Below are 20,903 nucleotides of genomic sequence, written 5' to 3' on the forward strand. Positions count from 1 at the left end.
GAAACATAATCGAACCCACAATCATAGGTTTCTGGCATGCCCAAGGGACACAACTCAGCACAGCGAATCGCGTCGCCTTAGACGACTGGGCCACCTGTGCCCCCTTCAATAACGAAGGGACTACACACAACATGAGATTTGTCTTCAATAACGAAGGCTCTATTCACAACAAGGACCTCGGCCGCAAACCTCGCGTGACACTGAGCTCAAAATGACCCGCCGATAAAACTCTTAATGTATGTTGCATGTCTAACACACCAAGTCCTCATTTAGATAACATGGAAAATGTTATCACAATGTCAACAATCTACATACGAACTGAGTCTTTGGCTGAGACAGACCACCTGATTCATTATGATGCCCCGGACATGCTGGGAACCAGTTCTAACCTGGAATCCCGACTGTTTATATTAAAGCAGCCAAAGACTGAAGGAGTGAGTGAGTGACTATGATTTTACGCCGCTTTTAGCAATATTCCAGCAATATCACGGCGGGGGACACCAGAAATGGCTTCACACCTTGTACCCATGTTGGGAATCGAACCCAGGTCTTCGGCGTGACGAGCGAACGCTTTAACCACTAGGCTACCCGACCACCCCAAGACTGAATGAATGTGGATAAGACATATCATGCAGATTAATGCAAAGTGAGTTAGGTTGGAAGCCATTTTGAACATTATTTCAGTTTTATCGCAGTGTGTCAACTTTATGTAAGAGTGAGTGAGTGAGTGAGTTTGGCTTAACGTCGCTTTTTACATTATTCCAGTTATATCACGGCGTGTAAGCTTAATGTGGGAGGAAAGCCCGAAGTGATGCAGGTCTAAGGCGTTTACCACTTCGGTGAAACCCACGAGCACGGGTATGGTGCTGACAAACCTTGAAACATAATCGGGGCGAACCGGGATTGGAACCCACAATCATAGGTTTCTGGCTTACCCAAGGGACGCGCAACTCTGCACAGCGAATCGCGGCGCCTTAGACGACTGGTTTATGTAAGAGGAAATGCAGGTGCGTTGTAAAAAGCAGGTTTCAGTCGAATATGGGATTCGAACACACGATAATAGGTCAAAACGTCAATCCCCAGTGTACAGATTTGTGGGGCCGTCACTACTGACTAGATGTGTATTAAGGTTCGTCGCGATGGTCCTTGGTCCATAACGATGGGATCGAAACCCATGATCACCAGATCCACGAGTAAGGGGAGCAACTCTGTACAGTACTGGGACCGCCTCCGTGGTCTAGTGGTAGAGCGTGCGCCCGGAGAGTATATCAAAAGACGTTAAAAGATGGTACTTGTTGTTACCCTGTCTGGCGCTCGGCATTAAGGGGCTAAAACAAGGACTGGTCGGCTCGGAGTCAGTATACTGTGTCTGAGTGGGGTATCCATGTTAAACTGCGGCAAGGTATCTCAGTGTGCTAGCACTATAAATCGGCATCAGTCCGGACTAGTACAAGCAGCCACACAAACACATACACGTACATGCACGTCGCTATATAAGTGCAATAATCTTGGACGCGACGTTAAACCCAATTTAACCTCACCTCAAGAGGATCATCCTTTGTTCAACATCATTCAGCATCGGGCTCGACTTACAAAGTGTGGAAACCGTCATCCATTATGGTCCAGCCACTAATGATGAGGATTATGTTCAAGAGACAGGACGAGCAGGATCCAGAAAAGCAGGCACATGCTCTTCTCGTGAAATTTAGACAGTGTCTCAGTGGCAGGCGGAATATTTCGGATGAAATGAAACAGTATGTCAGAACCAAAGTATGTCGACGAGCTACTGAAGTCATTTGACCAGAACCCTCAAGAAATTCATCCTTTGCTTAAGTGCTGTGACAACTGTGCTAGATCTTGAAAGTGTCTCTGTGACTGCATTGAATCATGTACATGCAATACGCCATGCCGTGAATGTAGATGTGATATTCTTGAGTTGTACAAGACTTCCCTTGACTCGAGTGATAGCTCATCATCTCACTTTGACTCAGAACATGAAGATCACGAGTCATTCATTGCAACAGAGTCTCGTTTCAGCCACGTGACACTGAAAGGTTCAGATGTCATGTGCGGCTATTGAAGACTTTTAGACTTTCTGAAGTCCAATTTTGGATGTCACTCATAGTGAGGACAGTGGATCCTCATGTTCTTGAATTCTCTGTGGCAGTGACTTTCTGCCTCATTGAATAGAGATTCATAGGCATGGAATTGTTCTACAAGTTTAAGAATATCACTAGTCCTGCACCATGACCGTGGAATATATTTATTTTATGAAAAAAACATAATCTAGAAATGCATACAAAAGCAAGTCTAGCCAGCTCAAATCAGCATAGGGAATTTTTTATTTTTTTTAGAGTCAAGAAGGATCTTGTGTAATGTAAGATTTCAGAGACTAAGTGTTAGTCTAGAATATCACCAGAGGGATCAACAGACAGGAGAGCATATGCCTTTGTCTGTGTTCCAAGGAGACCGTATGCATACTTTGGACATTAGTAGAACAAACAGACCCACTCTTCTAGCCTCATCATTCTGCCAACATGGACTCATTGTGAGATGTTGAATCCTGCTGATTTTCACCATTGTGCACCAGTCTCAGTTGCTGAGTGTACAGCGATTTAAACTTCGAACCAGCTGTTACGTGGCCAGGAATGAGGGACTAAGCATCCTTTAATTTGTTTGTCTGGAGAGCTGGATTTGAGATAAAAATCTCCAAAAAGAACAAAACAAGAAGCCTTTGTTTACCATTCACTTACTACGGTATCGTGTCCCATGTAAGATTAAGAATAGTGGACTTATCATTCTTCCTTAAAATGGTGTAGAGTTGCATCCCTTGGGCACGCCAGAAACCTATGATTGTGGGTTCGAATCCCGGTTCGCCCCGATTATGTTTCTAGGTTTGTCAGCACCATACCCGTGCTCGTTGGTTTCACCGAAGTGGTAAACGTCTGAGACCTGCATCACTTCGGGCTTTCCTCCCACATTAAGCTGACCCGCCGCGATATAACTGGAATATTGTTAAAAGCGGCGTTAAACCCAACTCACTCACTCACTCACTACCAGCTCGTCAAAAGATCAGGTGATTAACTGGGTCCTTCTGATGGCGATACCGTTAAGTACTTATCAGACACGTGACGCTCTTAAAACATCTGTTAGGGAGTTGCATTAACAATGCATTGTTCTCATAATGCAATAAGTCGGTTAATGTGTTGTAACCACAGGGGTGGTCTCTCTTGCAAACCTCAGAGCATATATATCTACAGTCTGGTAGCTTAAAGGAATTTCCAATGCTCACCTTGCATTTGAGGTCCCACAATGTTTTTATTGCTGATTTTATTTGTTTAAGACATGTAGATACAAAAAAAATAAAACTGGATGCCAACTTGGCACCCTTGAGCAAATGGATTAAAATATGTTTTAAAATATACCTTTGGAACCTCAAGCTCTAGCAGAAGTCCGTATGGAGGAAAATAGGTTGTTCGGTACGTAGCACAAAACGGAGTACTTCCTGTAGTGACTGTTGATATAAGTTACTTATTTCCTACCTCATTTGCACAAATAATATGGAACAACGGTACGTCATTTTGTTGTCCAACTGATTTATGACATATGCATTGCAGTAGTCCACAGTAATTGGATGATAGATAAGTGGGAAAATAATTCAGATCAAAATGCAAACTAGTAAAGTGTCGTCTGCTAGGCTAAGCATACCAATGATATCAAAAGCTGCACTTATAACAACTATCTACATATGCATTAAAATATTCATGTTTGCAAACAATATGCAAAACATCTCAGGGAAAAATATCTTTATTCACATGAATTGATAGTTTGATGAAAACTTTATATACTACTTACCCAAACCACATTGTTGTTTGTTGTTTAACGCCGCACTCAGCGATAGTACAGCCATGTGACAGCGGTCTGTAAATAATCGAGTCTGGACCAGACAATCCAGTGATTGACATCATGATTGGGATACGATGACATGCATCAACAAAGTCAGCGAGTCTGACCAGTCTTACGACAAGCATAGTCGCCTTTTACGGCAAGCATGCATGGGTTGCTGAAGACCTATTCTACCCCGGATCTTCCAAACCGCTAATCATACTGCCATAGAGTCTCTATTGACTATTCAAGTAAAGCAGAGATTTGATTTGATTTTTGTCTCTAGATTGATCACTAAAGTACATTGCAAGGATCTGATTTGTAGATTCATGTGAACTATAATGTTTGATATCAACCTTCAAATGACAAGATATATTTGGCGATATGAGCCCCAAACGTAATATACAGAGAAGCAAATGAAATGGTATATAATTTTCATATCAAACGCAATATCTGCAGTGCAAATATGTTAAATAATTGATATATGTCCATATCAGAGGCTAATACTTCATAATTCAATTTCATATTTATTTGAATTTTAAACTTTTTGAAACATGTTAATATTTTGTTATTCAACTACCTTTCAATATTTTATTCATATTTTTTGCATATTTGAATTTGAAAAAATGAATTCTTTCTTTCTTCAATTTCAGTCTGGGGTTAAGGAACGCTTACTCAAGCTAGTTGGCTGTCTTTGTATGCCAAATCAGAAGCTGACAGCTAATTCACCGAGTCAACCTATCACATCTATTATTGATGCTGGAAAGACAAGACAGGATTACCTACATTTAGTAACTGAAGAAAATAAATCTTCTTCTGAAGAGAAGCCGTCGTTCAGTTTCAGGCGCTGACTTTCTAGAACATTTCTTATTCTGTGGGAAACCATGTGGAATTGAAAATAGACTCTAGAAATCCTGGACGATGGAAGAGATCCATTCTTTGCAGAACTGTTGATAATGGCCAAAGAGCATTCAAGAATATAATTCTTGGGACGTGATATACGCAAGGATAAGGGGGATGATGAAGTATGACTGTGAGTAGATGGTGCCATAAGTGATCTTCATGCTCCAGAGGCAAGATATCATGACAAATGTAGAACAAATGTCACTACAATATGCTACTTCAAAACTGTAAGGAACTGAGTCAATTTTAGATAAATCACTCTATTATGTGATTAGATCATTGAATGCTCACCGGAAACAATTTAGAAATTCCACAAAAGTATATAACCAGTACTTGGACAGTGGAGGGATCATGTTTATTATTTAAACACAGTTTATTGAAGAAATATCAGGTGTTGTGCTGATGAACTGATTATTCTAAGAGGAATAGTAATAGCCAATATTCTTGTTTTCAGTGAATGGATGTTGTAACCTTGATCAAACAACTTCAGAGCAAGAGTCGTGAGGTGATCTTTGAAATCAGTACTTTCTTATACCATGGGGTTCGTGCAATTTAGCCGTCCCAGCATATTTGCAAATTCAAGTAAAATCATAAAGGTTCCGGATTCATGTTGTTTCTGGTGGGCAGTTTGGATCATTCGGGAAATTGTGGTGACGGGACTGCTTCTGTGATGCAAACTACTCTCTGGTTCAATTTGTGAAGTTTGTCAGCACCATACCCATGCTCGTGGGTTTCACCGAAGTGGTAAACGTCTGAGACCTGCATCACTTCTGGCTTTCCTCCCACATTAAGCTGATATGCTGCGATATAACTGGACTACTGTTAAAAGCGGTGTTAAACCCGACTCACTCACACTCCCTCAATTTGTGAAATATAACATTATCTGTACAACATGAGTCAAGGTTAATTGGTCACAGTCAAGGCCATACTGTAACAAAAGTAAACATAAAAAGTCAGATCAAATCACAGCTGACAAGAGTCGAGCACCAGCCATGGAGAGCAGGTGTCCCTTTCTTGTTTAGGATGTTAATATCAGCTCCTTTCGTGATAAGTTCTTCCAATATCATCTTTAAGTCATTTTTATACATCTCAGCCTCTGTGAGATTGCCGTCAAGGGTAATGACATCAGTGTCTTCCTCTACTCTGCACAGCATATGGAGAGGTGTGTTGCCTTCAGCATCTTGTTTGTTCAGATCAGCACCCTGTTCAATCAGGAACATATATGACTGACGCTGCATCTTAAAGTTATGTGAGAAGATCCTCAGAACTTTATGAAGGCAGGTTTGTCCCGACAAATCAGCTGCTTTTACATCAGCTCCTTGCTCAACCATCAACAAAATCATCGATGAAGGGTCGTTCAGGGTAAATGACTTTCTACTTATTTCTAGGAGAGGTGTATACCCACTCTTACTTTTCAAATTAATGTCTGCACCTGCTTCAATAAGTTTCCCGAGCACTTTCAAATTTGATGAGTGAATGTAGTGAAGAGGTGTCTTATGTGCATGGTCTTTGATGTTGACACCAGCTCCAGCTGCCATGAGAATGTCCACTGTTTCACATGTGAGCGAATCCTGCCTGAATAAAGGGTATTCCTTGTCCTGGTCGGCTGTGATCCCAACTGCAAGATGTAGTGGAGTTTGACCTTCTCCATCACGAGAGTTAACATTTGCTCCGTTCTGAAGAAGACATGTGATGTTCTCTGGCAAATGCCAGAAGCAAGCCACGTGGATTGGACATGTTTGCTTCGCACCATATCTGCCTCCATAAGCATGTACATCTGCTTCTTTCTCTAACAGATAGGATATTACTTCCACACTGCTTTCCTGACAGGCTACGTGTAGAGGTGTGTATCCTTTCTCTGCAGCAGCGTTGACATTGGCTTCTCTGTCACACAGGAACTTCACCACGTCGATGTGATTACCTTTACAAGCTGAGTGGAGTGGGGTGAAGCCATCTTTATTCGTATCATGTACTGAAAACCCAGCTTTAGATAGACACTTGATAATTGCTATATCCCCACCTTGACAGGCTGAATGGAAGGCCGAGTTTCCAAAATGATCCTCTTTCATGATAGTTCCAGCCGCTCCATTTTCAAGGAACATGTGCACAATGTCTAGATCAGAATGCTTACAAGCAACCCTGAATATCTGTGCATCAAATTTGGCTCCTCTGTTCATCAAAAGCTTTGCTATATCCTGCTGATTATTCTTACATGAATATAACAGAGGCGAAGCACCAGAGATATCTCTACAATCAAGAACATCTATTCTATCAATTACATCTTTCACAATAGATGTAAGGCCATTCTCACACAAGTAATGAAGGACTGTTTTGCCACTAATGTCAGCTGCATTTACATCCGGGTTCAGTGAAATAATCTGTTGTACAAACTGTTCATCTTTGCTTTGTGTTGCAATCATGATAGGTGTACAGTATGAAAAGATATCTCCTCGGGGAGGTTTAATGTCTCCTCGTGAATTAATGTCTATTTCAAAATGTTCAGTTAGATAGTTCAAGACATCCGCTGCGACAAACCAACATGCACCAAACAATACCTCCACAGTCTGACGTGCATCCAAATCTGTTTTTTGTTCCAGAAGGTTTGCTAACATGTGCACAGAGTTGCCACTTGGAATCAGAAACAAAAAGGAATAACCCAATGTGTCGTCTTTTGATGCAAAGAGGTCTATGTTGGATTTTGTCAGATATTCCATGAAGGTGCTGACAAACTGTGACAATTTGCATGCAGCATGAGAAAGAACAAGATACAAATGCCCCAAGCCAATTTCATCTGCAAATCGTTTAGCAAGATCAGAGGCATAAGCAAATGCTATAAATACAATCTGGGTGGACTTTGCAGATGATTCACCCAGAAACGAGTTGTTTGAAACCTTGAGACGGAGTCTTTGATGAATGAACGAAAGGCTACAATGTTCAATAACAAACAATGGATTTTCTGTACAGAGAAGAGATGCGACACTGTCATATATAGAAGCATGGTCAAACATGAAACCCTCCTCTTCCTCGTATAAGTACGATCCAACCAGATCATATGCAGCCCTAATGATGTTCTCACCTTTATCCATTTTTCTCAGCGTCCTGACATAGACAAGTCCATCCCCCTTTATTATTTCCTTGAAAAGGCGTAATTTAAAATCGTCTAGCATTAACTTCTTCATTGTTTGATTCAGAAACTTGAGTGGTGCTCTGAAGAATTCTTCAACTGAAACATTGCTTCCTCCCTTAAACATTGTAGTGAATAATTTACACACATGTGGGAAGCCATGGGGACATTTTAGCTGACAAATGCGGTAGATTTCGTCTTTATCTAGCTCTGGACCACCTCTCATCACTACAGCATTCCAAATGTCTACCTTCTCTTGAACAGCTCTGTCACTTGAAATGCTAACAACAAATTGGGAAGCTGTGAAGAAAGTGGACCACATTTTCATATGTCGTAGTGATGAGTGTATAACATTGTCTCGCCCCACAAATATCACTGTTGGTTTACTGTTTGATTCGTCATCAAAAAAATCTTCTTGGCCTTCTTCAACACTCAAGACATCGGAAATCACTGGGTACCAGTTATTCCAGCGTTGGTATTCAAACTCGATGTCACCAAATATGTCATCAACCATGATGACTGGGTTAAAGTCACACGCCACGTCTGCAAACTCATCTGGTGTGGAAACTTTGTACACATGCCTCCCGTTATTCAACAGTTCTCCCAGCACCATGTATGCTGTTGTTGTCTTTCCCTCACCAGCAGGACCGGAAATAGTCACCCAGGATGTTCCCGAGTTGATTTTCTTCAGGACTGATTCCAACCCCTTTGTCTTTGCCTTCCCTTTGGTCAAGTGAGCAATCCGACGAAGTGTCCGATCTGGAAACAAATTTAGAGGCATATTAAAGAGATGCAGGCATTAAGTTAGGAAAAATCGTTTACAATTACTCACAGAACTGCATGTTCATCATGTAAAATCGTTCTGCGTTAAGACTTCAATGGGGTCAAGGACATCTAAATGTGGTACCTGAGGCTGTGAAACCTATGAAAACTGTTTGATCTCAATTGCAAACATTAATCATAGTAAGTAACTCAGATGGTTTTCTGTATGTTGATGTTAATATTAATGCAGTTTTTAATGTACGCTTAAATAAATACTTAAACAATCTTTGCACAGTGAAAATTACTATACCTTTAATTCTCTGAGCTCTGACATTCTCTGTAAATAATTAGAAACAGTGTTAATGATTAAATTGACAGTATCATGAACATAATAAACTGTTGCAGACCCTTCAACTGATACAAGACTGATATAAAAGTTGGTGTTAATTCAATTGAACATGGAATATGGAATATTATTAAGATATTGTCCAAAAGAATACTTTCCAAAATGTAATTATATCATTCTGAACACTGATATATAAAGTGGAAAGTCACGTCGGTAGTATTTCAGCCATGTTGTGACTTGAATAATTTATATATAACCAGTCAATGATTAACAAAAAGAACCAACTAGAACATAACAGACTTGTGCTTCTAACTAGTATGAGAGTGTTCATAGGATATGACTATTATAAGGGTAATACTATTTTTTAGGGCATCATCATTTACAGATGCCCGAGGATTGCCGTTAACTCCTGAAAGAAGAGTGAGATTTGTTAAGATTTTGGAAAAATGTTTTACTTTTTGGTTTAAGTTTTTCTCTTTTATTATGATAGCTGTAATGGAGAGAATGTGTCCTTAACATGGAACTGTGTTCATCACACGAAAAACACAATAGAGGTTAGAGTGACACTGGGCTAGAAACATGTCATCCACACTGGATTGCGTCGATATAAGTTGTGTGACGTCATTCTCCTTGGCTTTAAATTCCGCCAACAAGAAAAGCAGTTTTGTGTGCAAATCTATAGGAAAGGTACAGGGTCTGATGGACATTGACAATAACTGATATGGAAAACGACAGAACAGTGTCATGATAGATACCGGCAGCTGCAAGAAGTTCAGAGTATTAGAATACTGCCAAAACGTTGCATTACCATTCATCTGAATCTGACCGCCTCCTTGGTCTAGTGGTAGAGTGTCCGCCCGGAGAGTGGAAGGTCCGGGGTTCGATTCCGGATCGCGTCACACGAAAAGACGTTAAAAGATGTTATTTGTTGTTACCCTGTCTGGCGCTCGGCATTAAGGGGCTAAAACAAGGACTGGTCGGTTGTGAGTATACTGTGTCTGAGTGGGGTATTCATGTTAAACTGCGGCATGGTATCTCAGTGAGCTAGCACCATAAATCGGCATCAGTCCGGACTAGAACAAGCAGCCACACATATACACACTTTGTGAATGCACATCGCTATATCAATGCAATAATCTTGGACGCGACGTTTAAACACAATTTCACCTCACCTCACCTCACCTCACCTCACCTCACCTCACCTCACCTCACCTCACCTCACCTCATCTGAATCTGTCGAGTGTTTACTCATCTTAGTTGCTATTGTTTTTTCCTAAATATATGCACGGAAGATCGTCGACTGACTCAAGATGCACTCGGTCAATCAAACGAGTCGATAGAGCCGTTTTGATACAGTCAGACGCCATGTTTGTTTACGTTTGAATGCAGGTCAACAATAACATCATACGGCAATGTGATTGATTGGAGCAGCGGTCAAACACGCCTGATACTTATAAAAAGATTGTATGAAAAAGGAAAGAAAGTGTATGTACGACTATGTACTAAATTACAAATCTCGATAAGGTTTTAACAAGTCAGAACATTCAGAACTTTTAAACAGGATTATTATGCTGAATCGACTTTCACAAGGAATGCACCGATGAAAAAGTTTATTAGTAGAGTAAATCCCGTCAGTATAGAACATGGATAGCGATGGATAAGAGAAAGTGCTCTAATTGTTTATCCCATGCCAAAGACGTAGCACATGTGTTGTTTTATAGTACTTTATACGGTAACATCAGAGAAACAAATTATAGTTTCTGTGGTGTCAATTATCCGGATTTCTACTAACTGTTTGCAAGTTTTAAAATGTCCATCCTTCTACACACAGATGTTTGTTTCCATTTTGCCCAAACCTGCTTTAAAATATTTAACCAAAGAATACCTATTTATAAACATTACGCATGTTGAATTTTTTAAATTGCTTTGAAATATTTCTTTTTCATCTTTTGTCTCGCATAATTCAAATAATGAAAGGTACTGTACTTTTAATGCATGTGTATATGTAGCAAATGACATTTATGAGTTGTTTAGAAAGAGCCATAAATTAGCCATGTGTCCTTTCTGTTGAAATCAGAATCCCTGCCAGTTCAGATTTCGGTTGCTTTGTACAATGTTAAAAATAATACAAATACTACTAAATGTATAGTAAGGTTCTAAGGGCTTAAACGCACCCCTTCCCTGTATGTGCGTCAGGTCCTTCTGGAATGTTTGTTAGAGACTGCTTCAAGACATAATATTTTTATTTCCGCCAGTGAACAACTATTTTCAAGCAAATTGTCGGTCCCGTAGGAGACCAGAACATATTCCGTGAAATTGTTGATGATCAGCGACGACCAGGAGACCCATCCAGGATCTCCTCATCAGAACCTAGGTTCGACCAGGACAAATAGCCAATCAAATCAAATTGTCAACCATCTTCACAGGCCAATCACTGAACCTCATGCAACATATCTGTGTAATGTAACTCACAAAGTTCGACTGATCACCACAATGCAGACTGACAGCAATGTTGCAGACAACGCAGACAGAGGAGGAAAAGATGGTGTGATGTGTGATGTTCTCAGACGAATCCACATTCACAATTACAATTCTTTGATGGCGTGGCATTGTTTGAAGAGGTGCAATTGATTGAACATAATGCCAACGTCTGTGTATGCCACCGTGATAGGTGTGGAGGTGGTTCAGTGATCATATGTGGTGATGGAACGCCATTACACCTTTGGACCGTTATCATCTGCATGACAATGCAGTATTTGTTCACATACAATTATTTTTGAATTATAGTATAAATTCATGTAATAAGGGTATATATTATGAAGTACACTCAAGCCAGGGTTCGAAATACCTGCCTGCCCGACCGTCCGAGACGGGTTGATTTCAACTCGGGCTGGCAGATTTTCAAATCCCCCTGCCCGACGGTCGGGTTATATTTCATATGTGAAATATTCTAAATATTACCCAATGATAAGCATTAATTCACATGTAAAGATGAATGATAAAATGTAACCACAAAGAAACCCCTTTAGCTTTTAGACAACCTAAAATTTAGGCCCTATTTAGGAATAAGGATATTTACATGATGTATTCTAGGATATTAAATACAAATCTGACCTAAAAAGTGTTTGCTATTTCTTTTCTTGCATTACTTCATGTTCAATTAATTCTATTTAAAGTTTTAATTAAATTATCCTGAGAAACATATGATTATAGTGGGCAGGTAGGTTTTTCGTCAGGGCTGGCAAGTATTTGAGCTAGCCAGTCCTGTGGTCTGGCTGAAATTTTTGGGAGTTTCATTCCCTGCACAAGCTGTTGCAACATTACTTGCAGTATGTATGCAGTGTTATGAGGGAAACTGTCTTGAAATATGAGTGTAGATGAATACTGAAGTCAACAACACCGGCCAACAGGAGTATAAAATTGCATGGTGAGAGTACAAAGGTTTAGAACAGCATCAGAACTGTCAGAAAATAGGCTACTTCTAGTCAGATACTTTCAACTAATTGTTCATAGTTGTACTTGTATTACAATCTTTCAGTTGAGATTCAGTAGAAGTTCACAGCATTGTGTTTTGACTAGTTGTCAGGAATGTATTTCTAATTAATGCTAGCAGTGGTGTGGAAGTTACTATATTTAGAGGCAAGTGCAATCTGGAATATTCTAGTAAAGCTATGAACTAATCCAGCACGGTCTGGAAGTTTCTAGATCAGCTATAGACTAATCCAGAATGATATGGAAGTTTCTAGAAGGTATATATACTATGTATAACTGGGCAAATGTGTGTCTATCTTATCTCACATTACTTCTCACATTACATCACACCAGCGGATGTGTGACATCATTGTTTTCAGCCTGGATATCCAGTCTAGGCTTATTTTGGAAGCTGCTAATTGAATATATCTCATACTGCTGTCGTAATTGTACTGTTATTGAATTTTGTACTGCCACGCTATTGTGTACTGTCATTGTAATTGCTGTGCAGTAATTTGTATTGATTTGTAAACCTGGTTTATTTATAATACAATTGTTAAGTGTACACCATTTCTGTGTTCTTTGTTGGTTATTTTACGTATAGATTTCTGAGTTAACTTATTGTTTCAATTTCAATGTCGACCAGAACAATAGACAGTTCTGGGAATTGAGTTCCCATTGCCTAAAAAACACAGAAATCGCCAAAATATGGAAATGTAGTCAAGAGTGACAAGAGAAATGGGAAAGGTGGTCAATGGTAAGTTCTGAGGTAGGAAGGTTGTGATCCAAGTTTTGAACCTTAGAGCAGACCCCATGTTATTCTTGCACCCCAACCCAACCCGATTTTGAAACGAGTGCTTTATGTATAAATAAGATGTATCTACAGTGGGACAACATCAAATTAAAAAACACAGTAGGTTTATCTCCATTCTACCGTGGCAGCAACAGCGCTTTGAAAACGGTGCTCTCTTGCAACGTGTAACGACACAGGTACACAGGTCCGCCCTCTTAGAACATTCCAAAAACGGGACACAAGTAGTTATATACGTAACAAGTACTACCAAAGATACCCATAGTCTTGACTAGTTCAAAATAACTTTTCAAAACACATAGTTTTTCAAAAAGAAGTTGACAAATACCCCTCTTAACTTAGTCCAAAGATATATGTTTTAATTTTAACCTGCTGTGCATTGTTTGGACTTACCAATTCATTACTTGGAAATCAGTGTGACAAGTAATAAAGGTTTGTAAACAACATGTTGTCATGATGAATAAAGTTTCTAAAATCATTTTTTTCAAAATGTGATATTTTACTTTCATTATCGTTTGTTTCGCCACGGTACATGTCTGTAACCGTTTCATAAACGTTATCATTTGTATGCAAAAAAAGGGCCTTTGTTAAGTCTTGTAATCTCATCACCGAAGCAGTCAGGGTTACGTCCTAGAACGTCAAAGCCGTTGTCAAGAACATCCCATATCAAACGTACCGTATTTCCTCTATCAGACTCTCGGACGTCTTTTAATTTTGTGAGAGCTGTTGACCCAGCGTATATAAGAGACCCGGCTTGTATTAGAGACCCAGTGTCTAACAGAGGAAATATTGATCTGGTATACAGTCCCTATTGGTAATTGGCAGATATTTTTTTTTAGGATTGATGTGTAGGCTATCAATGTATTTATACTCATGTATTTTTGTGTGAAAAGACTTAATGTGTTTAAAAGAGGTTTCTGTTGCAAAAAGGAGATTTTTTTAACCAATCAGAATCAAGTATTCTACAATGTCACGGTAGAATATGTTACATCAGGCGAGACTGTAATGGAGGACATCAACATTCTCATATTTTGGCAACACAACACAAGTGACTCTGCAATTGACAAAATGTTCAATGAGGTGAATGAAATCAGAAAAAAAGGCTGATTATCATTTAGTTCAGAAAACACAACTATACTTACCAACTATGTTACCCTTTCCTGCAATGCTGGATCTCTGGACATGGCCTCCAGACATTCCTGTCATGATGGCAGCCGACTCCTTTGGACATGAATAGTCCACAGGATCAGGAAGTGTGAGCCTGATGAATGCACCAGAGTTGGAGGGTTGCTTGACGAGTGTAGGGAACTCATGATCCTTGACATCATTTCTTTCATTGTCGTGGCGTTCACCTACTTCACACGCAGTAGAGGCTGTTAGTGGTGGTGTAGACGTTGGTTTTGCAATATCTCCTACCAACGATACCCCTTTCTCCATCAGATAGCTTATCTCTCCTACATTACTGTTCTCATGGGCTACATGAAGAGGTGTGTATCCATTCCCTGCAACAGCGTTGATATCAGCTTGTCTCTCGCACAGAAACTTAACCGCCTCAACGTGGCCACCTTTACAAGCTGAATGGAGTGGGGTGAAACCATCTGTATTCTTGTTATGGACTGAAACGCCAAGCTTCAACAAACGTTGAATGACTGACATGTTTCCACCTTCACAAGCGGAATGAAATGCGTATTGAACTGTTTTTTCTGCTGCTACTATGTCATCATCAAGGAACACATTCACAATATCCAAATTAGAATGCTTACATGCCACTTGGAGAACGTCATCATCAAGTGCAGCACCTTTTGCTACCAAAAGCCTCACTAGGTCTGTGTGTTTGTTCTTACATGAATACCACAGAGGCGAACACCCATGGATGTCTCTACAATCAAGAACATCTATTCTGTCAATTACATCTTTCACAATAGATGTAAGGCCATTCTCACACAAGTAATGAAGGACTGTTTTGCCATTAACGTCAGCTGCATTTACATCCGGGTTCAGTGAGATAACCTGTTGTACAAACTGTTCATCTTTGCTTTGTGTTGCAATCATGATAGGTGTACAATGCAACAAGTTCTCTCCTTGAGGAGGTTTAATTTCTCCTCGTGAATTAATATCTATTTCAAAATGTTCAGTTAGATAGTTCAAGACATCCGCTGCGACAAACCAGCATGCACCAAACAATACCTCCACAGTCTGACGTGCATCCAAATCTGCTTTTTGTTCCAGAAGGTTTGCTAACATGTGCACAGAGTTGCTACTTGGAATCAGAAACAAAAAGGAATAACCCAATGTGTCGTCTTTTGATGCAAAGAGGTCTATGTTGGATTTTGTCAGATATTCCATGAAAGTTACAACAAACTGTGATATTTTGCATGCAGCATGAGAAAGAACAAGATACAATTGTCCCAAGCCAATTTCATATGCAAAGCGTTTAGCAAGAGCGGGAGAATAGTCAAATGCTATAAATACAGTCTGGGCGGACTTAGTAGATGATTCATCTAGAAACGAGTTGTTTGAAACTTTGAGACGGAGTCTTTGGTGAATGAACGAAAGGCTACAATGTTCAATAACAAATGCTGGATCTTCGATACAGAAAAGAGATGCGATGCTGTCATATATAGAAGCATGGTCAAACATGAAACTGTCCTCTTCTTCGTATAAATACGATCCAACCAGATCATATGCAGCCCTAATGATGTTTTCACCTTGATCCAATTTGCTCAGTGTCCTGAAATAGACAAGTCCATCCCCCTTTATCATTTCCTTGAAAAGACATACTTTAAAATCATCTAGCATTAACTTCGTCATTGTTTGATTTAAAAATTTAAGTGGAGTCCTGAAGAATTCTTCCAGAGGTATATGCGGATCTTCCTTGAACATGGTTACGAATAATTTGCACATATGTGGGAAGCCATGGGGACATGTTAGTTGGCATATTTGATGGATTCTACTTTCTTCAATTGTAGGGCCGCTCCTCACCACAACAGCATTCCAAATTATTACCTTCTCTTGAATATCTCTGTCACTTGAAATGCTTACAACAAATTGGGAATCTGTGAAGAAAGTAGACCACCTGTCCATATGCCGTAGCGATGAGTGTATAACATTGTCTCGCCCCACAAATATCACTGTTGGTTTACTGTTTGATTTGTTGTTCAATATTTCTTCTTGGTCTTCTTCAACACTCAAGACATCCGAAATCACTGAGTACCAGTTATTCCAGCGTTGGTATTCAAACTCGATGTCACCAAATATGTCATCAACCATGATGACTGGGTTAAAGTCACACACCACGTCTGCAAACTCATCTGGTGTGGAAACTTTGTACACATGCCTCCCGTTATTCAACAGTTCTCCCAGCACCATGTATGCTGTTGTTGTCTTTCCCTCACCAGCAGGACCGGAAATAGTTACCCAGGATGTTCCCGAGTTGATTTTCTTCAGGACTGATTCCAACCCCTTTGTCTTTGCCTTCCCTTTGGTCAAGTGAGCAATCTGGCGAATTGTTCGATCTGGAAACAAATAAAGTGAAAGCTGAATGCATCGTTCTACTTTTAGTCCAAATTGGGGATTACGTTCTCAGTTTCAGTGATTTGGATGTCTGTATGCCATCTTCACCGAAGTGCCTGGCTCACACCAGACTGAGGACCTAAAACACTCATGATATACTTGGAAACGCCCTCCACATGCCTACTATAAAACATTTAAAAAGCTTTACTAAGGTCTTCAATACTGTAACTTGATCATACAACTTTTGAGCAGAAGTCGTACGCCACCCTTTGAGCAGCATGCAGCTGTTAATTGGACTCGTGCCACACGTCATTAGATGCAACATACCTTTAATTCTCTTAGCCTGGGCGTTGACTGAAAAAAAAAAAAAAAAGCAACGTAAATTATGGCATTCTGATTATATCCCAATAAAGATGAACATTATCACCTGATGCAAATATGGATACATGTGCTGAATGATGTCATTTACAATTTTGATGACGCGAATGAGAGAGAGACTTAAATCTGTCGATTTTCACTGCTTCAGAGGCGTACACTTAAAATTCAACTAAAAAAACAAAATGTAGATTGCACAGCGAGATGGCGTGACAGTGACCTACTGTTGATACAAGTTTCAGGGAGAGGCGCTGTTTGGGTTTTGAAGTGCATCCACCACCACTCCACCCTCACCTATAGACTTGGATTTAGAGTGCATCCACCACCACTCAACCCCCACCTATAGACTTGGGTATAGCGTGCATCCATCACCACAACAACCCCACCTCTGTTTGGGTTTTGAAGTGTTCTTTCAGTTTTTCGGCGTACTAGCAATTATTTCCTTGAATTACCATTGTTTGAATAAATTATTAATTATAGGGGTTTGAGCGTTCCTGGTGTCATATTCTCAGACAGTATCTGGAAATCTTTATTAAACTTTCATCTGTTCAGTTAAATACATATTAAACGTGGGTAATAAATGCAAGACCGCTAGCTTTAGCTCGGTCAGATACAATCAACAGTCCACTTGTTTCATAAAAAGGGTATTTAAGTCAGTTCGTAAACATTCGCGTTTTGGGACTTCCTTGTTTGACTGACCATATATGTTGCCTATTCCTACAATGTTGGAATAGATGGCTTGGCCTCCAGACATTCCCGTCACGGTTGTCACATATTTGCCGGCCATGGTGGCTTGGATTATCAGTCAGAATGTCCCTGGTACTTTCGTCAGTTCACCTAAAGAGAAAGATTGAACATACTTACAAACTTGAAATCCGAGCATAAAAAATTGATTGCGATTTGTCAATTTTCCTAGATACATTAACTCAATACCCGAGAGAGAATAATTCATAACTTTTTTAGAAAGTACTCAAATATCCAAGTGAAAGCGATAAAATCACACACTCTGTAATCGGATTCTGAAACAAAACTAAAGCTACCGCTGCAACGGGGCAACTTGACAAATGTTCTCATTGGTTGAAGCATCGTGCCCCCATACACTCTCCGTCCTCTACCCCTAATGTGAGTCTTAGTGCAGTGTGCATCCACTACCACTCCGCCCCAACCTATAGCCTTGGGTATAGTGTGCATCCACTACCACTCCACCCCCACCTATAGACTTGGGTATAGGTGCATCCACTACCATTCCACCCCCACCTATAGACTTGAGTAAAGTGTGCATCCACCACCACTCCGTCCCCACCTATAGACTTGGGTAAAGTGTGCATCCACTACCACTCCACCCCTACCTATAGACTTGAGTAAAGTGTGCATCCACTACCACTCGGCCCCCACCTATAGACTTGGGTAAAGTGTGCATCCACCACCACTCCACCCCCACCTATAGACTTGGGTAAAGTGTGCATCCACCACCACTCCGCCCCCACCTATAGACTTGGGTAAAGTGTGCATCCATCACCACTCCGTCCCCACCTATAGACTTGAGTAAAGTGTGCATCCATCACCACTCCACCCCCACCTATAGACTTGGGTAAAGTGTGCATCCAACACCACTCCGTCCCCACCTATAGACTTGGGTAAAGTGTGCATCCACTACCACTCGGCCCCCACCTATAGACTTGAGTAAAGTGTGCATCCACCACCACTCCGTCCCCACCTATAGACTTGGGTAAAGTGTGCATCCATCACCACTCCGCCCCCACCTATAGACTTGGGTAAAGTGTGCATCCATCACCACTCCGTCCCCACCTATAGACTTGGGTAAAGTGTGCATCCATCACCACTCCACCCCCACCTATAGACTTGGGTAAAGTGTGCATCCATCACCACTCCGTCCCCACCTATAGACTTGGGTATAGTGTGCATCCATCACCACTCCGTCCCCACCTATAGACTTGGGTAAAGTGTGCATCCATCACCACTCCGTCCCCACCTATAGACTTGGGTATAGTGTGCATCCATCACCACTCCGTCCCCAGCTATAGACTTGGGTAAAGTGTGCATCCATCACCACTGGGCCCCACCTATAGACTTGGGTAAAGTGTGCATCCACCACCACTCCGTCCCCACCTATAGACTTGGGTAAAGTGTGCATCCACCACCACTCCGCCCCCAGCTATAGACTTGGGTAAAGTGTGCATCCATCACCACTCCGTCCCCACCTATAGACTTGGGTAAAGTGTGCATCCATCACCACTCCACCCCCACCTATAGACTTGGGTAAAGTGTGCATCCATCACCACTCCGTCCCCACCTATAGACTTGGGTATAGTGTGCATCCATCACCACTCCGTCCCCACCTATAGACTTGGATAAAGTGTGCATCCACCACCACTCCACCCCCACCTATAGACTTGGGTAAAGTGTGCATCCACCACCACCACTCCGCCCCCACCTATAGACTTGGGTAAAGTGTGCATCCATCACCACTCCGTCCCCACCTATAGACTTGGGTAAAGTGTGCATCCATCACCATTCCACCCCCAGCTATAGACTTGGGTAAAGTGTGCATCCATCACCACTCCGTCCCCACCTATAGACTTGGGTATAGTGTGCATCCATCACCACTCCGTCCCCACCTATAGACTTGGATAAAGTGTGCATCCACCACCACTCCACCCCCACCTATAGACTTGGGTAAAGTGTGCATCCACCACCACTCCGCCCCCACCTATAGACTTCGGTAAAGTGTGCATCCATCACCACTCCGTCCCCACCTATAGACTTGAGTAAAGTGTGCATCCACCACCACTCCACCCCCACCTATAGACTTGGGTAAAGTGTGCATCCATCACCACTCCGTCCCCACCTATAGACTTGGATAAAGTGTGCATCCATCACCACTCCGTCCCCACCTTTAGACTTGGGTATAGTGTGCATCCATCACCACTCCGTCCCCACCTATAGACTTGAGTAAAGTGTGCATCCACCACCACTCCACCCCCACCTATAGACTTGGGTAAAGTGTGCATCCACCACCACTCCGCCCCCACCTATAGACTTGGGTAAAGTGTGCATCCACCACCACTCCACCCCCACCTATAGACTTGGGTAAAGTGTGCATCCATCACCACTCCGTCCCCACCTATAGACTTGGGTAAAGTGTGCATCCACCACCACTCCGCCCCCACCTATAGACTTGGGTAAAGTGTGCATCCATCACCACTCCGTCCCCACCTATAGACTTCGGTATAGTGTGCATCCACCACCACTCCACCCCCACCTATAGACTTGGGTAAAGTGTGCATCCATCACCACTCCGTCCCCACCTATAGACTTGGGTAAAGTGTGCATCCACCACCACTCCACCCCCACCTATAGACTTGGGTAAAGTGTGCATCCATCACCACTCCGTCCCCACCTATAGACTTGGGTAAAGTGTGCATCCACCACCACTCCGCCCCCACCTATAGACTTGGGTAAAGTGTGCATCCATCAACACTCGGCCCCACCTATAGACTTGGGTAAAGTGTGCATCCATCAACACTCGGCCCCACCTATAGACTTGGGTAAAGTGTGCATCCATCACCACTCCGCCCCCACCTTTAGACTTGGGTAAAGTGTGCATCCACCACCACTCCACCCCCACCTATAGACTTGGGTATAGTGTGCATCCACCACCACTCGGCCCCACCTATAGACTTGGGTAAAGT

At 41.5% G+C, this 20,903-nt stretch overlaps 1 protein-coding gene across 2 annotated transcripts in view; it reads right to left on the bottom strand.

The window, feature by feature from the left end:
* Positions 1 to 5,152: 5,152 nt before the first annotated feature.
* Positions 5,153 to 20,903, bottom strand: part of LOC124148910 — a 46,345-nt gene continuing 30,594 nt past the window's right edge. Inside the window, exons 2-6 of one of the 2 annotated variants that reach the window (XM_046520167.2) lie at positions 17,890 to 18,027; positions 17,143 to 17,169; positions 14,445 to 16,817; positions 8,985 to 9,011; positions 5,153 to 8,671 (exon numbers count right to left, since the gene is read on the bottom strand). In XM_046520167.2, the coding sequence (XP_046376123.2) occupies positions 5,742 to 8,671; positions 8,985 to 9,011; positions 14,445 to 16,817; positions 17,143 to 17,169; positions 17,890 to 17,977 (5,445 nt within the window). In that variant the 5' untranslated portion in view covers positions 17,978 to 18,027 and the 3' untranslated portion in view covers positions 5,153 to 5,741. Of the gene's footprint in view, positions 8,672 to 8,984; positions 9,012 to 14,444; positions 16,818 to 17,142; positions 17,170 to 17,889; positions 18,028 to 20,903 lie in introns of those variants that run through there. The other variant, XM_046520168.2, reaches the window with a different exon arrangement.

This window comes from Haliotis rufescens, unplaced genomic scaffold (genome assembly GCF_023055435.1).
Source record: "Haliotis rufescens isolate VD_foot unplaced genomic scaffold, xgHalRufe1.0.p SCAF_18, whole genome shotgun sequence".
NCBI classification, from domain to species: domain Eukaryota; kingdom Metazoa; phylum Mollusca; class Gastropoda; order Lepetellida; family Haliotidae; genus Haliotis; species Haliotis rufescens.